The sequence below is a fragment of the Strigops habroptila genome, chromosome 4 (assembly GCF_004027225.2).
Source record: "Strigops habroptila isolate Jane chromosome 4, bStrHab1.2.pri, whole genome shotgun sequence".
Taxonomy (NCBI): Eukaryota; Metazoa; Chordata; class Aves; order Psittaciformes; family Psittacidae; genus Strigops; species Strigops habroptila.
The window spans coordinates 59,605,608-59,630,604 of NC_046358.1; the positions used below are offsets into that span (position 1 = coordinate 59,605,608).

At 40.4% G+C, this 24,997-nt stretch overlaps 1 protein-coding gene across 2 annotated transcripts; it reads right to left on the reverse strand.

Moving 5' to 3' along the window:
- Positions 1–5,735: 5,735 nt before the first annotated feature.
- Positions 5,736–14,066, reverse strand: OLFML1 (olfactomedin like 1). 2 transcript variants are annotated; one of them, XM_030482969.1, is made up of 3 exons: positions 13,641–14,066; positions 11,350–11,638; positions 5,736–8,237 (listed from the first exon to the last, which is right to left on the reverse strand). In XM_030482969.1, exons 1-3 carry the CDS (start codon positions 13,764–13,766, stop codon positions 7,459–7,461), a joined length of 1,194 nt encoding a protein of 397 aa, XP_030338829.1. In that variant the 5' UTR covers positions 13,767–14,066; the 3' UTR covers positions 5,736–7,458. The 2 variants fall into 2 exon arrangements, with proteins under 2 accessions (XP_030338829.1, XP_030338830.1); XM_030482970.1 differs by having other exon boundaries at positions 11,350–11,448; positions 13,641–13,697.
- Between the last annotated feature and the right edge of the window lie 10,931 nt (positions 14,067–24,997).

Genomic DNA, 24,997 nt, shown 5'->3' on the forward strand with positions numbered 1-24,997 from the left:
CAGCACCGTGGAGGGTACAAGCGCCACCGCGCGTGCGTGGAGCTCGAGCTGCAGTACCGGAGCTTGGTCACATGATGGCAGGAGCGAGGGGCGCCACGCCGCCCCCCCACCTGCAGTACCGAGCTTTGGCCACAGGATGGCAGCAGCGAACGGTGCTCAGCGCCACCAAACCCCCCCACCTACAGCAAAGAATTTCGGCCACGTGATGGCAGCAGAGAGAGGGGCCAAGCGCCACACCGCTCATCCCCCTCCCCGCAGCACCGAGCGGCCCGCAGAGCCACCTCCCACCCTCCACCTGCAGTACCGGCCTCGGACCACATGATGGCAGCAGCGAGCGGAGAAAAGCGCTGACATGGTCGTTCCACCAATTCATTGTCTCAAAGGTTGGTATAGGAAGCCGAGATGGAATTCCAACTATCTTTTGTCTCAGAGATGGATGGGAGGAGTTAAGATAAGACTCCAATATCCAACTGAACTGGTCTAGTCTAATGTTTTCTTCTTCTTACCTCCTGCTTTCCCTAGCAGTTCATGGTGGGGAAATCTCTGATGACATTTCTTCCCAGCCTTGCACTAGCAGGTGTTGAATACCCATAATCATGTCCCTTCTGTTCTCTTCTGTGCTCATTTCTAGAAATACCTGAGCTGTTTCCCTTGGCAAAACATACTGAAACATGAGACCTTGAGAACAACAGTACTCCATCAGAGAGAAGGTCCATCTAGCCCAATAGTCTTGTCCCCAAAGTGGCCAACCATCAGCGTCTAAAGGAGAGCCTGTGAGCAGTGCAGGTCTACTTCTGCCAGGCTTCTGGGGGTGTTCTAAGGCCTCAGTGGCTGGGACCCATCTCCGCTGGGACCCCCACCTCACCGCCTTCTGCGAAGGGCCCAGGGGGCATGTCTCAGCTCAGCCTTGGGCCTTCAGTCCCTGCCTGAGCCACACTGTAGCTGTGCCTGTCCCTGTCTCCTGGATGGGTCTGGGACCTGCACTGCAGAGAGCTGCTCTCCTGGGTGGATGCCTTAGACCTAGGGCATCACTTGTCATGCAGAGTTGAAGGCATAACATAGCCTAAACTATTCCAGATCTAGTCTAGTCTAGTCTAGTGTAGTCCGTTTCATTTGGTTCCATTCTGTTCCATTCCATTCTGTTCCATTCCATTCTGTTCCATCTTTCATTTCAACTGCCTCTCAGTTCCATCCCATTCCATCCCATCCCATTCCATCCCATCCCATTCCATCCCATTCCATTCCATTCCATTCCATTCCATTCCATTCCATTCCATTCCATTCCCTATGCTCACCCTGAGCTGAATAACAGTGACACTGATTTCTCTGCAATGTCAGGGGTTTTCAGCTCCAAAAACACTTTCAAGGACACAAATCACAAACCTTTCGAGTGGAAACAAGATTTTATTTTATTATTCCATTTGATTTTGATTTCTTATATTTTATGTTATTTTAGAATCATTAAATCCTAGAATGATAGAATAGTTAGGGTTGGAGAGGACCTCAAGATCATCTAGTTCCAAGCCCCCTGCCATGGGCAGGAACACCTCACATGAGAAGCATGTCGCCCAAGGCTCCGTACAACCTGGTCTTATACCTTGCCAGGGGATCTCACCCACGGGTCTGTGCAACCTGGTGTTATACATCGCCATGGGACGGAACACGCACAGCTTCTTTGGGCAACTTGTTCCAGTGCCTCAGCCCTAACGGCACCCTGACACTTCTTCCTTATATCCAACCTGAAAGTTTTATGTTATTATTTATGAGCATTGTCACTGACCACACACAAATGTGCAAGAAGAAGAAGGTGTGTGGTAGTGTGGGGTATTTCCGAAAGCATGACACCTAGCAATGATAAGCACACTATTGACTTCCAACACTTGTTTGTCCTCTGCGCTTCCTGGCCAGGGATGCATGAAAAGTGCTCTTGTGCCTGCCCGGCGCTGGTGTTGCTTGCAGGGAGAGCTGGAGAGTGGCAGCTGCTGATGGGACAGCGAGGCTGGAGCCCTTTCAAGCACAGGCTGCTGTGCACAAACAACAACCCCCAGGGAGATGGAACCAAGGGAAGAGCAGAGCTCACTCTCACTCCGAGCTTGCAGTGGGCAACGGAGCCAAGAGAGCCAGGGCACGAGAATGTCTTGGAGGTGCGAGAGCAGCGGGCAAGAACTGAATCCAAAGGGGAGCCCTGGCAAGGGCATGCACTCAATGCTACAGAGGACAAGCGGTGACTCCTGAGGCCTACCCTGGGAGTCCAGAACGCTGCCCCCCCCAGATGCGGGGCACGAGGGCCAGCTGCGTGGAGCACGAGCAGCTGCCTTTGGGCCACAATAGCCCAAAAGAGCACCATGAAGGCGCTGTGCTCGGCTGCGGAGGAAGGCAAAAAACCCCTGAGGACACTTGCAGGTCCTCTGTGGGGAAAAAAAGCCTTCCCCCCCCAGCTGCAGGACACGAGGGGCCACCTTTGTGGTGCATGAGCAGCAGGCAGTAACTCAGCTAGAATGGACCAGAGGAGCCCTGACGAGTGGTCCTGCTCGCTCGATGCTCAGAGGAAGGCAAAAAACCCCAGGGGACCAGTGCCAATCTGTCCCGGGGGAAAATTCCTTCCTGACCCCAGCACTGGCGATCGGCTACTCCCTGAGCATGTGAGCAAGACCTGCTCCTGGTCCACGGGCTGGTCACACCTCCCAGGAGACACCCAATCCCTGTTCTCCCTCAACCTGGAGCCACCTCAGGTTGGCTGAGAGAAGCACTGGGATGCGTGGAAGCATCTCTGCATCCTATTGCTCACGGCTGCTGCCTCTGTTTCTGTGGGGGATGAGGATGGTGAGCTTTACAGTGCTCCTCAAGAAGACATTCCTATGGTCTGGCCATGGCTATCCAGCTGAAAAGGATTACTATACCTCCCAGGAGTTAAAAAGCTGTTCCCGCCAGGAGCTGGCCTTGCAGCAGAGAACCTCCAGCAGGTTCGACCAGCTGCTGGTCTTCCTGCCTGAGCCCCCTGTAGGTAACTCCAGAAGCTCAAGAGCTTCCTCTGGGATGTCTTAGGGCTGCCCCGTGCCGTCTCTGCCAGGGAACACAGGAGGCTGCTCCTTTTTATCCTGTCCTGGGGCATTGTGACTGCTGCATTGCCGGGTGGTGGCATGGAATGGAGAGACATGGAATGGAATGGAATGGAATAGAGTGGAACAGAATGGAGTGGAGAGGGGCAGAATGGAATGGAGTGGAGTGGAATGAAATAGAATAGTAGTGGAATGGAGTAGAATAGAAATGGAATGCCCCAATAATTCACTATGGGATTCAGGGAGAAGGGAACAGCACGGTGAGGTCAAAATTCAGACGTCAGGCTATCCCTGAACTAATTCTTATGAAGAGTTCTCCATGGTTTTGAGAACCCATTTGTAAGAGACTGATCCAAAATCAGACTCCACTGTCCATTTTCTCAAAGATTGGTATGAGAAGCTGAGATGGAATTCCACCTATCTTTTGTCTCAGAGATGGATATGAGGAGTTGAGATAAGACTCCAGTATGTATTGCCTGGGAGAGGGGTATGAGGAGCTGAAATGGGACTCCACCATCCATTGCCAGAGGGAGGAGTGGGAAATTGCTGAGATAAGACTCTTTCATCCATTATCTTGAGGATTGGTGTGAGGAATTGCTGCCTGTTATCCCAAGAATTCCTGCAGACATGTGCAATTGAAGAGCTGGCTGCAAGACCAGGGAATCTGGTCCACCAGGAACGTGTAATACGTGACATGAAGAACGGGTACTCCCCCCAACTCATTATAAAAGGAGGAAAAGGTAATCATGAAAAGGAGCCATTGCCATGAGGACGACTCTAGAAGGACACCTCCATGAGGACACCCACCTCCAACGACTACTACGGAATCTTGAGGGACACTGCTTCGATATCAGCTACGAACCCTGAAGGACTCCCACCACCTCTGATGATGACGGACCCCCGGGACACCTCTGGATCCACGGTGGTGACTATATCTCGCTCTTTCTCTCTGCACCCCAAATCCTTGCATCATTTCCATCCTTTTCCAATCTGTCCTATCCCTATCCCCTTTATTACAATAATTTCCCTTTCTTTATAATAATTGTCTTTTTGTAATAAACCAACTGATCGATTATGGTACTTGACCTCTTTCATGTCTTAATTTCACTCCTGGGATCCCGAACGAAATAGGGTCTGGCACTGCGATTTTCTCCAGTCGGACCCTGACAGACCTTTCTCACAGCCAAAGCATTGAGGAGTGCTGTTGTTGTTATGAGGATGATGATCCTGCTGTCATAGCTGAGAATGCTAGTTTGCGCTCTGAAAGCTGCATAGGAGCAGATAAGCCAACCCAAGAGGCCCTGTTTGTAGAGTCTGAAAATGAAAATGCAGCACTGGAAAAGCAAAAAGCCAGTGATTCAGATTAAACAGGCACTTGAAGAAAGCACAGCACAAAAGAACTTGAGTAATAGGGATAATAGGATATGTTATGTAGATGGTGAAGGTAGAGGTCATAAACTGTTATTTGCAATGAAGACTTCTCTGTGTTCTTCTCCTTGTACCAATTTCATTCCCATGGTAACAATCAATCATATCATCTACCTGAACTGGAAGCCAATGCCCTCTTTCATGCAGTCTTGTCATGGCTTACTACTGCCTTGCCAACAACGCTTTGTCCTTGCTTTTTTGGAGAGTGGTATCTTGGAGCAGATTATTCAGTTCATATATTCATGACTCTTCCCAGTTCTGAATAAGCAGTCCTTATTTCTGCCCTTGTCATCACAGAATTAGCCAAATGTCTCTTCTGACTTTCTCAAAAATATCTGTTTGTGTGTTGCCAGTTACGAAAATTAATCAAATCCATATATGTTTATGAGATTACCAGGAAGCTGGAGGAAAAAGTCTGCCTTCTTTCACTTACGTGATTGTTAAATGACCAGCAGAACAGACCATAGTCACACACGTGAGTTTCTCAACTGTGTCATTGCTGCTGTAAGCCTGAGAAACTGTTGTCACTACAGTCCACAAAATTCATGTCCTACCACTACTCACAGCTCATTTGCGGTTTATTCCATGCTGCAGGACCAGTAGCCTAATCTATTATGTGTTTCAGGAAGAATATAGGCAAGACTGAAGCAATATGAGTTCTTCTTTGCCTTTGCCATAGCTATGGTGAAATGTCATGGTGAAAATCCTGGATGAGCACAGGAATCAGACCATACTTTGTGTTAGAAAAGAACACTAAAAATATCCCTAGTGATTAAGAAGAAAAAAAAGGCAGTGAGAGAAAGTTTGTCCTTAAAAGTATAAAATAGAGCAAGGGTGAACTTCAGAGTGAAAAGAAACCCCAGGGAATCAGTATCAAGATTAACATCTGGAGATTCCAGCTCTTCAAATTGTTTGACTGCTAATACAAATTTTTGAAACTAGAAGGTTTGAAAATTTGCCCCTCCTTGTAACTGAACCTCAATTTTAAGATTTAAGAAAACTTTGTTATTTTCTTGTTTAAATTTCTTTTTCATTTTGTACAGTATGAAATAATCTAGTGAAGCTCATCCATATAAAACTTTCTCCTTTTATCAAAACTGGGCAATACCTTTAATTCATTATGAAGCTTGGATTTCCAGGGCAGCAAGGTTCAGAGAGGACCCTGCCTGAACTTTTGAGGACTGCTCATTGACATCTCTGTATAGGATAATAATGTCAGCTTTCTTTGTTGTTTAATAGTGTGGCACATAGTATATTCCAAGAATGCCTTTTCTAAAGAGCAGACTCAATCCATATTTGCATCAAAAGCCTTTATTTGTTAATTAAAAAAATTGCACATCCTTTTGCAATAAAGGATCTTGAAGCATTCCAAAGGTGGCTAATACCATTTCGTATTTCTGTGTTTGTAATTTTACAGGTGAGGAATAGGAGGCCAGATAGTTAAATCTGCCATTGACCCATGGTGATACAGTGCCAGCCCACCTTACTTTCAGCCTGAGGATGTCTTTTCTTTAACTGTGCTTCCTATGGCTTCTGCAACACAGAAATAATGTGATAGTCATTAAGGCTGCTTGGAATTATTAGTTTATTTGCTAAAAGCAGAGCAGCACTGTTGCAACTCAGCAGTCCTTGCACTCTTAGCTGGAACTACTTTTCGAAATCATTCCCCGATGTTTGGCTGTTCTGTTGAAGTTACTTTTGAACAGAACAACAGCTCTTTCAGTGGAAAGAACAAAATGGGCATTCTGTAGAAACAGCTGTGGATTGCCTTTCAAGCACCATTTTTTGGTTCTTGTTGTTATTAAACAAAGATGTAACTTTGTTTAAAATCCAAAAACCTGTATTTCACAAGTAAAGGCCTAGGGTTTGTTTGTGGGTTTTTTTGCTTGTTTCTTTTGGTGGTGTTTTATGAAACAAAAGCGTGTTTGCCCACAGTTCATCTGTTACTGACAAAACCAGGAATGACCAGCGACATGCCCTCACTTGCACTACTGTGCTCATCACGGCCACCTTTTCTGTATAGGTATTTTGCTGGAGTCAGATGAGAAGTGCTATGAGTAGTGGAAGCGATTTGAAGTATTGAGAAAATGCCTCACAACTAGATGCTGAAAGAGTGATACATAAAACATTTAAAAATAGTGTCTGATGCGGAACAGATCATCTAGGAACATTCCTTCTGACACACAAGCAATGATACACTGAAAAAAAATGAAAGGTGGCAAACTGAAGCTGTCAGAAGTGAATATTTAACTGCAGCTAATGTATTAGCAGGATCAAAACTGGACTGTACAGCTATATGGATAACAAAAGTGTGGAAATGTCATGGAAATATTCTAGAAGTTCAATGATAATGAATAGCCTTGATATAATGGGCAAGAACTGCATGTTAGAAATAACATACAAACATAGAAATATTTGTGAGGATGTATATCTTCTTCTATGCTTTGTAATATAATAAACCTCTCCTTTTAAATTATCTTTATAGATAATTTCCCTGGAAGCGTGTGATTTTATAGTGCTTACAAGGCTTCCTACAGTGAGCTTCAGGGTAGTAAAAGTTGTCAGATAATTTGTATTGGACAGGAAGGACTTCTGATTTGATTTCCATGGCGCTGAAGTGGAATACGTAGTTTTGACAGGAAAAGCATGTGTCAGAGATGGATTGATGTTTTTTGTTTTGTTTTTTGTGGGTTTTTTTTTAGTTCTAATTAGCTTTAGTCTTTAAGACTGATTTGGCAGTGTGTGTGTGTACATATGTGGTTTTGGATCATCATGTAATTCATATTAATGGAGTCTTTACATATTATTAATTGAACATTAGTTTAAGATCACTGGGGTATGTAAGCTTAAACGTATGCAAAATAGATGAAAGTTGTAACAGATGGGAATAATGTAATTTTAATACACTTTAATGATCCTGTTGACATGGGGCTGATAGCTTGTAAGTGTACTTGAAAAGTTGCTAAAGATCCTAAACTTTTTGCTTTGTGTGCAGCTTGTAAATGATCTGGGATCCATCACCCCAAGCAAAGAGTTGTTTTTCTTTAGGATTGTAATGTATAGTGGAATGGCTACCCTGACGCTTTGGAAAATGCAATACCGGTATTTCATAAGTATTTACAGCATCCAAAACATCATAAACACATTGTATGCGAGAGGTGCCTCCACTAGGAAAGTTGTAGACAACATAGAGTGTGTTGCATGCCATGAAAGCTGCTTCAGCATCCTTGCTATTGCATGATGTGTCCCAAGTGTGCTCTACTGCCATGGTTATGTGGTTTATTTTAGTAATTACAATGTTTCCTTCAGTCTCTGGTTCTGCATGGATTGCCCAGAGCCCTTGCTCATCAATGGCAAGGTCTATTTTTGTAGGTGGAGAAAGCTGATAAGCAGGAATCCTTCCAGCCCCTGGCAGTAGCATTTGGTCAGTTATGTTTCTTTTCTGGATATTGAATTTAATTATCTCATTTAAGGAGCCATATCGGTGATAGAATAGGAAACCCTGATATATGATGTGGCCAGTTCCTTGCCAGGGAAATGGCAAGGTGACTTTGCGAGCTTTTAGAGTATGATTGCTTTCCATGAATGTCATGATATTTGCAAATTCCAAAATAACATTATTTACAGAACCATTTAATAAATAGATCTTCGTATGCTTTTTGCCAGGATCTTTCATCCAAGAGCCATGCTTATCTCCAGTCTTCTTAAATATCTTTAGGGACTTAATACCTGCAAGCATGTGGTCACAACCTGCAAGGAAACACCCAAAGACAAAAACCCAAATAATTAGAATATCCTTTCTTTGAATTACTTAGTTTCCTTTTAATCCTACTATAATACCAGAGTTAATATAACACTAAAGGTGTCAGCAGCATGGCTATGATAAGTAGTGTCGAAGCTAATTTTATATGATATATTCAGCATCTCCTCCTAAGGAAACTGCATATCTCACTACAAAAATGTGTTCTTTTCTACTCTATTAGACCAGTGTTATCCAAAAGAGATTCTATTTGTGTACCTGAAAAATGAGCAAGAGCATAGTTAGTGATTCTATGATTATTCTTGTCAGATCTTACAGGGCTCTAATTTTTACTTCAGAGAAGTTATTTCTGCTTTAAATCAACACAGTAAAATAATAAAACTTATTTCTTATTGAAGGCATACTAATTAAAATCCATTTTCCTGGTATGCCATGTGTATAGGTTTTTTGTTTCAGGAATTCTCTTATTGTCTGCTAGCCTCTTTTTTTTTTTTTTTTTTTTTTTTTTTAATAATATAAAGTCAAATAAAAATAGATCACTATAACAGGAAGTCAAAACATTTGGTAGTCTTACCATTCCCCTTCCTAACACCTGAAGCACAAAGGAACTAGAACAAATATATAGATCACAATTAATTGTGAATGCCTATACATTAAGGTGGGCTTTAAATGAACTGTGTTATCAATTATTATGCTAGAAACATGGCCGATAGATTTACATTGTTTACCTCTCTATAGGCATAAAATTGGGACCATCAGAGAGCAAGCCATAGTTTTGGCTTCATTACATTTTGTATGCGCTTTGCACAGATGTTTGAGACCAAAAAACATTAAGTTTGTCAAAGACTTGGCCATCCAGATGCCAGGATCTTTATCCAATATCATCCTTTTCAGGAAAAACTCTACTGCAAAGCATATTAACAAACTCGTTTACCAAAGGCACTCATAAATTACAAGAGACACTATTTGAAGTTTAAAGAATTGCCTTTAGTGAAGTGCATCCATTTTAGTAAACAGAACATAGCCCTAAGGCAGAAAGTTCTGGCAGTAAATGAAATGAAGAAAGCAAAACCAGCCTCCCTGTTTGGCCTGATATGAACCTATTGAAGTCAGTGGCAGGGTTCCAGTTATTTGGAGAGCAACCTTTATGTCATTTGTGTGATACCCTCTAACCATAGCATTTAGATATGCTGCTACAGCATGCATTTTTTTCTTGGGAGTTCTCCCTCTACATGCACCTTCCTTGAGCAAGCTTTCCCAAAGCTAACGGTTATTGATTAGATAGATTATAAAAGCTTAAAAAACCTGTTGAATCCAAATACCTAGCCAGTCTTAGCAATATCTTCCTCTGCAGGAGAAATAACATGATTGCCAACTGAAATCTATTAATAGTGTCTCCTTTTTGAGAGATTTTTCACTCTCTGTGTTTCATAACAGCTTGGAGGAAGACTGAGAAACAGAGACATTCACAGTGGGCAAAAAGTTTACCAACTTTTTTCCACATTCTCCACAATAATATCTTCAAAGCTCACTGTTTCTTATCACACCCCAAAATGCTCAGATCATTTGCCATTTACCACCAAAGCAGGATGAGATACCAACTACTAAATGTAAAAACAGTGATTCTACTTGATTGTTATTTTCAAGTCTGTGTGAATTTGAACCAAAAACAGTAACAAAGTTGGACTTAAAAAACAGGTTTTTGCTAGTTTTGGAACAGCTTAGCAAAAATAATTGTAACTTCTGGCTGATATATGATAGCATAGAAGCAGACCTGCTATTTGCTAGGTCTTGCTACTTTTTCTAAGTGCTGTAAAATCTGCACAGGGACTAGTTTTGCATTGGCATCCGTGGGACAAGCATCTGACTAGTACTGACAAAAGTAAAGTTGCTATGAACTGCTGCAATAAAATTAATAATTTCCAACAAGGGAAATGGAAAGTAATTTTTTTCCCTCTGAAACTCAGAAAGATACAATTTTCAAAGTGTCCTTACCACAGTCAGTTTAAGAATCCTACATTTTTTCTGCCTCAAAAAAATGCCTAATATTCAAAAAATCCAGGTATGGAAAAAGAAATCTTGATATTCAGAGCATTCAACTGTGGTGTAATATTAGATCTTAGAAGAAGAATAGGTGATTGCTTCTGTTACCATCTGCCTTATTAATCTTTTGCTGGAAAATTCAAGGAATAAGTTATAAACTTATTTGTAAAATTAAATCTAATTGTGTTGGAGGTAGTGGAATTGTATAATTGAGGATGCTGAAGATCTTTCACCCAGCTTTTTAAAAAATGGCAGTTTACATTTCTTATTGTTTATTTTTAATTTCTTACTACTTTTGAATGAAAAGGAAACAGACTACTTCAAATATGTCTACAATATGTAATTTACGTCTAGAACCAACTTTCTTAAGGCAAAGCTACTTACAAAACTTTTTTTTTTTTAAGGTGTAGATTGTGTATATATTTTTCATACAAAGTACCTTAACACTTAATTTTCAGATGAGAACTGAGCTTTGCTTGCAGCTAAATCAGTGTGTTCTCATGATAAAGTACATGGAGGGGAGAGGGAGAGAAAGAATAACAGGGGAGGACAGTAAAACAGATGCAGATTGTAGAAATGAATTAAGTCCTTTTATTAACTCATTAGTTCTTCTTTGAGTTGAGCTTTTGACCCCTGCTCACACCAATAAAGACAGACTACCATTAATTCCTTGGTATAGCTGTAATACTAGGAAATGCACTGGCATTTTTTCTGTGACATTGCAAAAGTGTACCTTCAGAGGCTTTTTACATAACTTTATAATAAAAACCAGCTTCCAAGGAATCAATTTGATATGCAGTAGAGTATCTGTAAAATAAATGTTTGAACTATACTTTCTTCCTTCCCTCTCCCATACTATTTTTGTAGTTGGATTTTTTTTTTCCTAGATTTTTTTTTTTTTTTTTTTTAAGTCTAATATTTACACAGCCAAAGCTCCCTGCAATTATCTGTGGTATTCACATAACTTGTGGAAATCTGTTATCCCTATATCAGCATGCATGCATTGACTAGGGTACTGGCTCATTCACATCAAAGTTCTGGAAAGTAAACTGTTCTTACTTGCATTAAGCATGAGCTTAAGTTTCTTTTTTTCTTCTGCTTCTTCAAATAGCTGCTGTTTCACCAGGTCTTCATGTACTTCTATACATGTATTAGAATCTGTGACAGATCCAAAATAGTCAATGTCCCTCTGTGCTCGTTCAATTCTTGTTAGCAAATTCTCTACTTCACTTTTAACCTCAGCCTTATAACTGTTCAGTCCTGCCAGGCGTGACAGTACCATCTTTGAAAAGTCTCGGAATTCTTCCACGTAATCCAGTATGTCTTGGTTGCATTTTTCCAGCCTCTTCTTGAGTTAGAACACAGGAAGAAAATACATGGATATACATGTATATTCTGATGTATGATTACAACCTCATTCATGATTACTTTAAAGACTGTGCTATTCTCTTCTTTTCGATCTCCCTGCCCCCCCATCTATTTCAAACTGATGGTCTGTCGCTGTTTATCTACATGAAAAGGACATATTAGACTAGCATCAGCATTCACAATTCTGGACAAAAAACCCCACACTTTTTTTCTTGATGTGGTTGCTGACAACCAGATACTTTTTTTTGCTGCCTAAAAAGTGGCAAAAGTGCTCTGGTGGAAACAGCCAGAGACACTTAAGTGCACATGATCTCTGACTACTTGCTTCCCAGAAACTTTTCAGAACTTCTCCTATATGACCACTGGTGAATTTGTCACAAAAGCTTTTCTGCAGGAAATCTACAAACGTGAACATTTCACATAAATGCACCTCTTCTGACCAAAAGAGTATCTAGTTTAGCTGGTTTTCATCCATTTAAAATGGAAAATAGAAATCCTATGTTTGAGAAGGTTGCGGGTTTTTTGTCAAATTGTTTGCTGTATTTAAAAAAAACCCAAATGCAACAACAGATGTTTCTTTATACCTAGATTCAAATTATCAACATTTTTAAAGGTGAGGAAAGTGGTTTCTCTGTTGTAATGCAGCCGCTTCTATGAAGATCATAGGAGGCCTGAAAACAGAAACCCAACTGCCACTTTGGGAAGATGAGGAAATTGAACCGATATATAAACTCAAACACACAATCATGGTAGACCTAACTGCTAGATTGGTTGTTCTGATTTGGTCTTTTAAGAACAAGTTTCAGGTGTTTTATTTAAGGTGATGGTTGAATAGGGGACATCTGAGTTTGCTAAATGAGTTTGCAGTATGCATGTGTTCCAAATAAACTTGGCAGTGGTGGTTTGTTTGTTTTGCAAAATGATCATTGTGTTGTGTCCTTCTGCCCCCACCCCCCTCCCCCGCCTATTTGTATGTGACCGTAAGTTCCTAGGATGTTGTAATTTCTACAATTTTAAGTATTTTCAGGTGTTCTCTTCCATATCTGCCTCACCCTTATTCTTGTTCTTTGTTTCTTGCCCCTTGCACCAAATGCTGCAGGTAGAATTGCATCATTTTTAATGGGTGCCAAATGAATGGAAATTACAATGTGAGGTTATTCCTATAGTAGCTAAGAAAATTTAAATCTCAGTCTATACAGTGGGAACAGAATACCAGGCTAATCCTTCTTTCTGTGTTGTGATTAAGACCAGTGAGAGCTTTGTACAAAAAGGGAATGCAAGATCAGGCAAGTTAAAGCTTCTCTAAAAGTCTGCAATGCAAGTCAGGAGCCAAGGACATGTTAATGATTTAAAATTTGCTATGTATGATTACAGCATGACAATACTGAAAAGGTATTTTGCGGTTCTGGTAGTTTTCTCCTGCAGAAAAAGAAGGTAGTACTGGTGCTTTTGTATAATTAACTGAAAGCAAATGACTATTCCATCCTCCCGGCTCTAAGGGGATTATTTCAGCTCCTAGTTAAAGTGCAGATGCACTGCTAGTTTACACAAATGTGTCTTAAATTTTCTTCCAGGTATGTTCATCTGATATCTATTAATGTCCTTATTGTCTTTACTAATACTTGAGCACTTCTACTGGTGATAATACAATTATACTGTTCCTTATGATGGACTGTGACAGTACTATAAATATTTGTATATTTAGCTAAATTCACTGATGTAAAAAAATACAAGTGATAACAGAATAAAAATATCACATTATGAAATTATATCCTGTAATAAATAATGATGTGGTGATTAGGAATCATTATAGTTGAAGGTTTAGCTACAATTTTACTTATTTGAAAAAGCTGGAAATTTATCTCCCTGATATTGTTTATCGTGCAAACTGTTGTGTGTTCATATACATAGAAGAACCTTCATACATTTTCAAACCTCTTTGCAGTTAGGCAGTATTACAGAATTATACAGCTAGCACATACCTCTAAAGACAGGAAACGCTGGTCGATGTAGTTCATCAGTGCTGCATCTTGCATCATATATTGTGCCGCTCCCATGATGCTTGTGAGGAATGGAACTAATAAAAATCGAAGTTGCAAGACTACCATTGTTTCATAAAATTTTGAAGCAAAATAGTAGTGAATTAAGAGTGTGTGTGTGGATGGCAATCCCAAACACTACTGCCAGTCCAGGATTAAATGCAATTTAAGAGTTGTTTGATGCCGTGATGTGAAAAAGTAATACTAAAAATTACTAAAAAGTTAAAAATACTGTGGCTACAAGTATTAAAAAGACTTAAAATGGCTGTTTCAGTTTGTTATTAAAAAAATAAATTGTGGAACAGGAACTGAATGTGTTTATTTCTAGAAGCCGTATGACTGTTTTCCAGTCTGTGATCCTCTGATCAATCCCAGATGTTCAGTACTGAGTCACATAAAGCCTGTAGGCCAAATTTTATTAAATACAAATAAAAATAATTTATTTTCCTTCCTTTTTCCTCCCATCTGCCTTCTCATGTGACTGACACTGTGCAGTATGTGTTTGGTGTAAGTCAGCATAGATTCAAAGTCAGTGGAGCACTGGTCATTCCTTAACAGGGAGATCTGATGCATAATATCTGTAGCTATTTCAACGACCACAGCTGTTACTGTAAAACAATCTAAAGTAATAGTTTTCACTTCCAGTATTCAGCCTATTTACAGTTACGACAGTAGGACTGAAAAAATATTTTTTAATTATTTTTTTTCCTTGTCCTTCTCTTGCCAGCATGTTTCCAGATAAAATCAATATACTTAACACTGTTCTGTGCCAATTTAATGTAGTCCTTGAAGGTCTCATTTCAGAACAATAATTCTACTTAGAATGACTTAAAAATTGACTGTAATCATCTTATTTAGGTCTATTGCGTTTGAGGCAGTATTTACTTATTCTTTTTCATCATTTCTGTGAGTGAAAGCCTTGTCTAGAAATATATGTGGCTATGCTAACATTGTATTTGTTAGAAACCATGTATTAGGATGTTAGAAAGCTCTTTGTGTCTGAAGCCAAACAGGATGTCTGTGTTTGTCTTTCTCAGAATTCTCCACCTCTTCACTTTTTTAATTTCCACTTTTTTTCTCTACATTTCTTTTCCCCTCATAGTTTTTTTTTCCTTTCTGACCACCTTGTATGTAAGCATGTGTTTTGTGCCAGAATTCATGAAAATGTGGCACAGCAGGCAGATTTTTAGCTCCATTTGCTTGATTGTTGCAAGGTATGCATGCTTTAAAGGCAAATTTTACAGAATTGCACAGATAGGTATTTTTCTTTTAATATTGCTTCACCTCAAAAGGCATAAATATTTTGCCAGTTCCTATTTAAAGGTGAAATCAGTGATGCACAAAGACTTCTATACCACGTGATACACTTGATTCTATACTCCAGTGCCATTTCACTTTACTCCAGAACTTGTGTCTGGGAGGACAAAAAGCTTACCTGCTTGGATCCTTAAAGTATTATGCACTGAGAACAGACACCCTAGGAAGTATAGTCTTCCTTGATTATGTCCTATGGTATGTCTTGACAAATGTGTTGTCTTCCTTAAAATGATCAGCTTCAGCACTGTGGAAGAATACAGAAAACTAATTCCTTTTCTAAGTTCCTAGGTGAATCTGGAATCCTTCTGAGTTGTTCTCTGAGTTTAGTATGTCTGTCACAATAATCTAAGGTAATGATCAGGAGATGAAGACTATGGAATTCAATAGGTTGATTTCTTCATTTAGTGGAGGGAGGATTCATGTACCTGTGTAAAACAAAATCTCTCACTGTTTGCTTGCAGTTTGGAACATGCCTGACTTAAGTTGTGATTGCAAGTCCTATCTTAAGGTAATGTGAAGCAGCAACTTAACTTTATGACTTTTAATATTCTTTTTCACTGCAGTCTGTAGTCTAGGTTGCCATTTAATATAAGGCAGTAGTCTTTTGGAGTATGGCAAAGCATCAGCCACAGCAGAGCTCCTTGCTGAAAGTTTTTCCTTAGAAGAGGTGTTACAGGTTATGTCTGATTTTTTTATAATTGCCGACAATTCTCCAGACTTCACTGGATGAACAATACCATATATCAGTTTCTGAACAACCTTATTTCTACTTGAATCCAGACCACATAACCAAATAAAATACCCTAAGCAAAATACAACGAACTTTCAAGAAAGCATACTTAAAAGTCAAGATATAATTTCTTTCCTTCATCTTAAAACAGGGACAAATTATCTACAAAGCAAAATATCTTGAACTGCTAAACATCCTTTATAAGGTTAAGCATGCTGTATAAGAAACTGGATTTTGTAATGTTGCTGCATTATTGCTTAGAATTACCAGCATTTGAAAGACCAGAAGCTTCCAAGGATTTCTCTAAATGAGACATTCCCATGCTTAATAAGCTATAATCTCTAGATAAATGGCAATGATGGTCCATGTTAGATGCTGTATTCTGGGAGGGCATGCTATAACATGTGGTTAAGAATGGAGCTTTGTTGGTTTTGCTTTTGTTGGTGGTTTTTTTTTTTCTTTATTTGTTATATATTTTCCAGTTCTGTTCTGCCTAGATGTATTCATATACATTTTTTCCAGCTACATATTAGCTGTATATGTAATAAATATGTATACATTTATGATAATAATTTAAAGCAAGATTGCTTGGAATGCCTGAGAAGAAATTGGTCTCAGCGCACAGGATGTTACATACTAACAGAGCAGAAAGATTATTCTTATCTCAAGGAACACTTTTTCTCTTGTGAAATACTCCTGGAATAGGTTTCTTTTTACTATCTTGACTTGACAGGCAAACTTCTAAAAGGAAACATGTCAATAGAAGCGTATATGCATTTTCACTGTTTTTGTCCTCTCTCTGGGTAATATGGTATTCTTTTCTTGTCATTGCTGCTGCTTTGATGCACTTATTCCATGTTTTCACCATTTGGTGTCTCTGTTTTGACAGCTGTTTGAGGTTTCCAAATGAAAAACAGGCATTTTCAGCTCCTCATCTGTGTTTGTGATTTCAGATGCTGGATGGAGTTTTCTGTGTTTTAAAAGTGATGCTGAAATCAATTCAGAATGGATGACAGATTTGGGGAAAAAATGTCATTTCTTTAAAATATTATTTCATTCTTACACTACTACACACTATGATTTGTTGGTGTTTTTGCTTTAAAAGTCAGTTTCTTTTTGGCATTTCAGTTGGTAAAACTACAGCAGTGCCACAATAAGTCAGGCTTTTTGCAGCAATATGCTGCACTCTATGGTACCTGCAAATCCTGTTACAGTCAGGAGGAATGTAGTGAACTCTGAGTTTACTTTGCAGAATCTCATTTCTGCATCACACTCATAGTGGAGAAATTTTATCTATCATGAGATAGGACCTCAGCCATGGAGACCTTGAGATTACTGCTCAAGGCACTTCCTTGCCTTGTCTGAGATGAGTCTCTCTGATTTTTTGCAGATCTCCAGCTCTTCCACATCACTGCTGCAGCTTCCTCTTCCAGGTCTTCCTCAGTTCCTTTTCTTGCCTCTAGTTCCATTGTAGCTTCCTGTAGGCATGCCTTAGTTGCTCACAGGAACCACGAGACACATTTGTTGTCCCACCAGAGCCATAATACACAAACCTCATTTTGTCATTGCTGGGTCTGTCCATGCCTGTGATGCTAATAGACTCCCAGTGAGCTCTGTAAACGCAGCCTCACATTTTTCTTTCTGAGCTTTGGAAACAGTGCTGGCTCCCAAGCTCCCTCACTTTTCTTCCTTGGCTTTTCTTGTTCTCCTAATTCTGTGCCCTATGTTACTACAACCCTGAAAAAGGTGGGAAGCCTGCACTCCTGTGTCTTAGACCTAACTAATACATATATATGTATACATCAGGTTTTACTCCTGAAGACAAGACTGGCTTAAAACAGGATTGGTTATGTTATTCATCTTTAGTTTACCTCTACGTGTAAAACAGTAATAGATAGATTAAAAGAAAGCATCAGGCACAGTCTGATTTACAGCTTTCTACATTACTGACTTTATACAAACATGTTATAGAATAACTGCTACTCAGCCTGATGCATCAGTGATAAATCAGTGCATGTGTGCCTTGTGGTTTTGCATCTCATGATCATTAATCAAATGTGTTACAGGCAAAACAAGAGAAAAAGAGATAGCTATCTGAAATAATGGGATTTTGTTTGTGATTGCAATTTTGCTTAGTTTACAGTTGCCTAATTCAGTAGGTCTTGGTGCTGATAAATAATAATGATGCTTTGTATTAATAATATATAGTGTATCATTGTCTTATTTTCTAGTTTTGTTCAGACTTGGGTCTACAGAGTCACATTCCTTGTTAGTACTGGCCACTGTACTGTTGATGTAGATAGTTTAATGCTGGGATCTGTGAGGTTAGAAAAGATTTTTGTCATTGATTCCAATTAATTATTTACAGTTAATTAATTCCAATTAATCCAACAATTCTAATTCTGCCTTATTTTGTGTAAACTACTTTCAGTTTTATATCTTAGGGAGTGATTCACATTTCAGTAAAAAAGACAAACATAAGAAATCCAGCTGACGTCCTTAAGTGGTGTTCAGCTGTGAGAATAGTGTCAGGAGTGATACCAATAAAGAACGTAATACACTGTGATAAAAAGGAGACTGCTGAATTTTGGGATTCAGAGAAAGACCTCCACTAGGCGGCTCTCAAGTCTTCAGAATTGAAAGGCAAACTTCACTGAAACACACAGTTTCCAATCTCTGATTGGGATAAAGCATACATAAGGAAGTATGGTTCAGATGGTCCAAAATGATAGAGAGACACACAAATGGAAAGCTCTTAGGAAAGCTCTTAGTAAGCCAGGTGCTAACAAGCTTTAGCAATCCGCTGCTGCAGGGACAAGCTCACAAGCATTAGGGATCCGTGCCTTCCAAAATGGTGGAATCAGCAAGAGCTTGAGATGTCCAGTACCTGCAGGAAAAAGGTAATCATCTCCTGAGGACTGGCTTTAAAAGCAAAAACAGAAATGCAAAATGAATCCTCATTTTATTTGTACTGATTCACAGTTGGAGCTAGTTAAATCATAGAATGATAGAATGGTTTGGGTTTTAAGAGCAATTGAAAAGAGCATCGAATTAATTAAGAGCATTGAAAAGAACAGAAGGACCAACTCACACATCTTACGGATAACGTTCCTGGTTACGCACCTGAATATGGAGTTTAGGACTTCCACAACAACATGATATTGCTTACTCAAGAGGGCCTACAAGAAAGTTGGAGAGGACTTTTTGTATGAGCGAGTAGTGGTAGAACAAAGGCTTTAAACTAAAAAAGGTAGATTTAGATTAGACATCAGGAAGAAGTTCTTCCCTGTGAGGGTGGTGAGGCACTGGCACAGGTTGTCCAGAGAAGCTGTGGCTGCCCCATCCCTGGCAGTGTTCAAGGCCAGGTTGGACAGGGCTTGGAGAAACCTGGTCTAGTGGAAAAGTGACCCTGCCTAGGGAACTAGATTACCTTTAAAGTCCCTTCCAACCAAAACCACTCTATGATTCTGTGATTCTATGATTCTATGATTCTATGACTCTATGATGACGTTGATTTGACTTCCATAAAAAGTTCAAAGCATATGTGGAGGGTGAGAGCATCTGTTTCATTAAGTTTACTGAACTGCAGTCACTTTCTAGGCAAATAGAATAATAAATAAAGGGTGAATTGGTAAACAAAAACATGCAGAGACACAAACCTAACAGACAAGGGATAACGGATTGTGCATCACTTGTGTTTTTCTGAATTTTCATTTTTCCTTTTTTTTTGTTTTCCCTATTATTATTGTCTATCGTTACTGTTGTTATTTCTATTATCGCTATATTTTGCTTAATTTGAATTATTAAACTGTTCTTGTCTCAACCTGTGAGTTTTACATTCTTCTGATTCTCCTCCCCATCTCACCCGGTGGTGGGGACAAAGTGGGGGGTGAGTGAGTGGCTGTGAGGTACTGACTTGCTGGCTAGGTTAAAACACCACCACTTATTGATTGAATCCTTTCTTAAATACTTTTCTATGTGAAATCACATTCTACCCCATGCATATGAGTGAAACGAGAGCCAGGTGCCTGCGACTGCAGAGACAGGCATTAGTGCATAGGGAGCTAGCAAAAGGAGTCAGGACAAGAGGGAAAGCCTTTTGTGCCGGCAGCTGGAGCAAGTGAGGACCAGTCTCAGGAGTTGGAGGGGCCACAGATCTTGGGAGCATCTTGGCTGAAGACCCAGCCAAAGGCCCAACCAAAGCCCTGGTCAGACCCCACCAAATCTTCCCCTGAGACAGGATCCCGGGAAAACTCCCCTGTGCGCAGCGTTTTTCCCGTCCACACGGTGGCGCTGGCGGTGCAGGGGCGAGAAGCAGGTCCTGAGCCCATGGGGTACGTGACCATGGTTGGTCATGGGTCAGACTGTCCCAGGGTGTGAATGAGCCCCTGGGGCAGCCATTCTGAGCTGCTGCTCCTCAGAGCAGAGCTCCTGCAGCCGGGGGCTCTCCCTGGGGTCGGGAGCTCCTCAAGGTGAGAGCCCTCCCTGTGGAGGTGAGTGATGGCGCACCTTGGGTCATTGGACATCGGCGGTCAGAGTCAGCAGTGTAGTGGTGAGTCCATGTGACATGCCGAACTTGTTGTTGATGTTGGTGGAGCTTTAGTTGAGTTTGAACAATAAATTTTGTTTAGCCCCAGTTTATTGGTTCAGCAACATTTAAATTGGCATAGTTGGCGGGATGTCCATAGAGGAATTGTTGAGGAGGCCCGGATGCATCCCTTCACCCCAGGTGCACAATGGGCAAAAGAGAAGTGGTTTGACTCTCCTAAAGAGAATGTGTGTATGGTGAAGGTGGTAAAGAAAGCATTTGCATGTGACATGCCGAACTTGTTGTTGATGTTGGTGGAGCTTTAGTTGAGTTTGAACAATAAGTTTTGTTTAGCCCCAGTTTATTGGTTCAGCAACATTTAAATTGGCATAGTTGGCGGGATGTCCATAGAGGAATTGTTGAGGAGGCCCGGATGCATCCCTTCACCCCAGGTGCACAATGGGCAAAAGAGAAGTGGTTTGACTCTCCTAAAGAGAATGTGTGTATGGTGAAGGTGGTAAAGAAAGCATGTGCACCATCTTGGGCATGTGCCTCGTATGGGCACAGGACTATTTTACGACGAATTATTTGGAGAAGCAGTTGCAGATGGACTGTTTAAAATAGGAACTGAAAGGAGAAAGAGAGCGAAAATGTTTGTTGGAACAAAGAATTGAAATTATGCTGGCACGAGAAAAAAAAAACCCAAACCCCAGTATTGTCCAAATTCGGAAGTTGTTTGTGAGCACAGACATGGAGGACTGGGACAGGGATATCTGAGGGGATTGTAATGAGAGTAGTTCTGAAGAGGTGGAGGAGCCAGAGGAGACAAATGTGCACAGGATTTGATTTGGACACCGGTCACAGAATAGCCGGTAGTAAAAACCAACCACATGTAATTATTTTGAATGTTTGTTTGTTTGTTGTAAAACTCAGAATTGGATGTTCTGTCGATCCATTTGCCGTACCTTGAAGCTTAGATTTGTATAACCCTGAAACTAAGCAAACTTTGAATTGTACAATTCAATAAACCTTTTTTTCCTCTTTTGTCTTGTTTTATAGTGTGAAATCTGCTTATGAATATTCTCACTGAAATTTGGTTTGCTTGATTGTTCATGTTCATTAAACCCATTCACAAGAGTACAGTAGTCAAATGACATTGTTTTAAACTCAGAGTGTTTACAGGAAATGGTGATGACAATTTCCCAGCTCAGTTCAGTTGACAATGCCAATTGTGGTTTTGTGTTATATTTAGCTTCGAAACAGGTATTTTAGGTGTGATGCATGACTTCTGTTTACTAAATATCATATTAAAGCTTACCAGGGTAAAAATGTGAAAAGATATTTTTAAAATTTTAAAGGCCTATAATGAGACATTGTTTTTTTTTGGTTGGGTTGTTGGTTTTTTTTTTTTGGGGGGGGAGGGTGAGCAATAGTATAGACTGATATTGCAACATTTCATCGTATTTCCTTGTTGTTTCATTTATAGTTGCACTGAAGAGATGGATTCATAACCTGTTTATCTACATGCTGCAGAGAGAAGGGATCTGTATATACCTGGGAAAGCTGTTAAAACTTTTTAAGTAGCTTTGCTTTTGAGATGAATAAGTGTCCCTAACTGGTGGAAAAAATTGTTTTTACTGATGATGAATAATGTATACTTTTGTAGTTCATTGACAGTTATAAAGAGAGTTTGTAACAGGGTGCTGTGCTCTGAGACTAAAGCAGTGAATTGAGGACTCTTCAGTTATATTTTTTAAAACTAAAACTCTGACCCTACATTAAATTTCCAAGTGATCAGTGATGACATGTTCAGAGATTATGGTGATAGCTACAGTACTGGAAACTTGAACTGAATAGGGTGGAGTTGTGCTAGCAAGTGTCTAATTAAATCTATCCAAAACCTAAAAGATAGGAAAATGTCTATGAACTGGGGGAACTAGGACAGAAAAGGCCCTGAAGGGGCCATGCAGAACTTGATGAGGGTTGTTGAAATTTGTTTTGCTGTTTTTTTCGCATTACCAATAAAGGAAGAGGGGCAAGTCCGAACTCAGGAGTCATGCTTAAAAATAAGGGGTACTTTTTAATATATATTTTTAAAAGCTCAGATTATGATTAAAGAAGAAACTATTTGTGATTGTCTTTCTTGCTATTTATATCTGCTTGCTATCAGCTGAATCCTGGTCTCAAGGCAAGCCTCATTAAGAGGCTGCTCTCAGATTGCGAGATGGGAGTCTTCGAGATTGCTACTTTTGGAAAAGTTGGTTAAATTTTTACACTGCTCAAGCGTACTTCTCTGAATGAATTCAAAATTAAGAATCGCATCCATGCGTTGGGCCAAAGAGACATACTCTAACTTTAAATGGAGATCCACAGGTATAGGTTTCTGTCTCACTCTAATCCTGTATGAAAGATACATTTCATCAATCTTTTTTATTTCTGCTAACCTATTTACGGTCTCCCTGATCCTGCCAGAGAGTCTAAACAAAATAAACTGTTAGCAATTGTGGTGCAAAACAGGGGGATCTGAGCTACTAAGTACAGAGTAAGTACATAATAGGGGAGAGTTTTGGTTTGGTTTTTTTTTTGTTTTAATGCACATTAATATAACCATTAGTTCAGAGAAATCTTCTGACAAACAAGCTCCAGGTCAGAAGACAGCTTATCGGTTGGACCTGCAGAGCAGTCAGCTGTGCAACTTTGGAAACTGACATTTTTGAAAGCCCCATCATATCAGGAGATCTTCCTATTTCCATTTATTGTGGGCTTTGCATTATGCTGCACCCAATCTCTGAAATTAAAAAAATCAGACATTCACAAAAGTGTACAAATTAGGCATAGTATCTTCCAAACCAACAGAGGGTGAACACTTAAGCATGACACATATGCAAGAAATGGATTTTTTGGCCTTTATTCTGTTTCTAAGGTTGGAGTTATCACATTTGAAAGTCAGTGTACCAGATGTGGTGGTCCCAGTGCCAGTTCAGTTTAGGATAAGTAATACAGCTCATGCGCTATGCTGATTGAAAAAGGCATAAACATGTTAAGCTGTTATAAATAATAGGTAAGCATTTCTTTAACTCTTCTTTAGAAGTCAGCCTGTTGTTTAGCAGTACTGTCACTCTTGTACTGAATCCATTCCTCAAGCTTTGTTGTACCACCAAAATTGATTATCTCCATCCGGGAAAAAGGTCACATATATCTGTGCACAGCACAGAACATACTGCAGTATTGTATCAAGTGGATTTGATCTATTCCCTTTGACCTGTCAGAGCTCGGTGCTCACTGAATATGTGTGGTTTGAAATGTGAATTTCTGCTGAAGACAATTCAGTCTTGTCATATAAATATTCAACCCATAGAGTCTTAGGAAGAAAAACAACACATGTCTGAAAAGAAAAGCTGAAAAGGACTAAATCCATTCAGTAAGACATAATATGTGGTAAAATTTCCCATCTCTCTAGCTCTCAGTTGACCAATCAGAAACTGTTTCTATTAACTGAAAAACCAGAAATTCATTGCCACCATTGTGGCCTTTTATTGGGTCATAGGAAAAAAAAAAAAAAAAAGCTGTTCTGCCCTGCAAGCTCTCCAGCCCGGCTCTGTTTGTTTCTCTGAGTAGATAGGGCATGACTAAGTCGTCCATATGTTCAAACATAAAATTCCTGCTGTGGTTCTCTGCAACAGAGGACAAGCAGCATCTGTACACAGGGGATATCTTTTCTGCACTTGAATCAGTATAGTCCTCCAATGGGACATATTTATTCCTGACACTTGGGAGCTAGCATACTGCTGCATCTTTTAGGCCTGCTGGTATAATAACAAGATAGTCCCTTTTCTGCACATGATATTTGAGTATCGCATCCAAATGCTCTACCACAAAGTCACTGTCTCCTCTGTGTACTTCTACCTCTCACAGAAAGATTGTGCAGTCTCTGTAGAATTGTCAGTGTACTGGGCCATGAACACAGTGGGGTGAGTTTTGAGAATAATCTGGGATAAGCAGTCAGTGCAGTCATTCTTACATGCTGTGCTGCCAGGACAGAGTTAGGCAGAGAATTTGTGTGTCTTCCTATGAGCGGTGTTAGTGATAATATGAGCCAGCAGTGTGTGCTCTCAGCCCAGAAAGCCAACTGTATCCTGGGCTGCATCAAAAAGAAGCGTGACCAGCAGGTCAAAGGAGGTGATCCTGCCCCTCTACTCTGCTCTCGTGAGACCTCACTTGGAGTATTGTGTGCAGTTCTGGTGTCCTCAACATAAAAAGGACATGGAGCTGTTGGAGCAAGTCCAGAGGAGGGCCACGAGGATGATCAGGGGGCTGGAGCACCTCCTGTACAAAGACAGGCTGAGAGAGTTGGGGCTGTTCAGCCTGAAGAAGAGAAGGCTGCTTGGAGACCTCAGAGCAGCCTTCCAGTATCTGAAGGGGGCCTATAAGGATGCTGAAGAGGGACTCTTCATTAGGACTGTAGTGGTAGGACAAGGGGTAATAGCTTCAAACTTAAACAGGGGAAGTTTAGATTAGATATAGGAAGAAGTTCTTTACTGTGAGGGTGGTGAGGCACTGGAATGGGTTGCCCAAGGAAGTTGTGAATGCTCCATCCCTGGCGGTGTTCAAGGCCAGGCTGGACAGAGCTTTGGAGCCTTGGGCGACATGGTTTAGTGCGAGGTATCCCTGCCCGTGGCAGGGGGGTTGGAACTAGATGATCTTAAGGTCCTTTCCAACCCTAAC

Excerpts from the sequence above, each read along its gene's own strand:
- OLFML1 (XM_030482969.1), bottom strand. The coding sequence starts at position 13,766 with ATGGTAGTCTTGCAACTTCGATTTTTATTAGTTCCATTCCTCACAAGC. Across the intron at positions 11,639-13,640 it reads AGCGTTTCCTGTCTTTAGAG|AAGAGGCTGGAAAAATGCAA; the intron begins GTATGTGCTAGC and ends TTCTAACTCAAG. Across the intron at positions 8,238-11,349 it reads TAAGCTCATGCTTAATGCAA|GTTGTGACCACATGCTTGCA; the intron begins GTAAGAACAGTT and ends GTTTCCTTGCAG.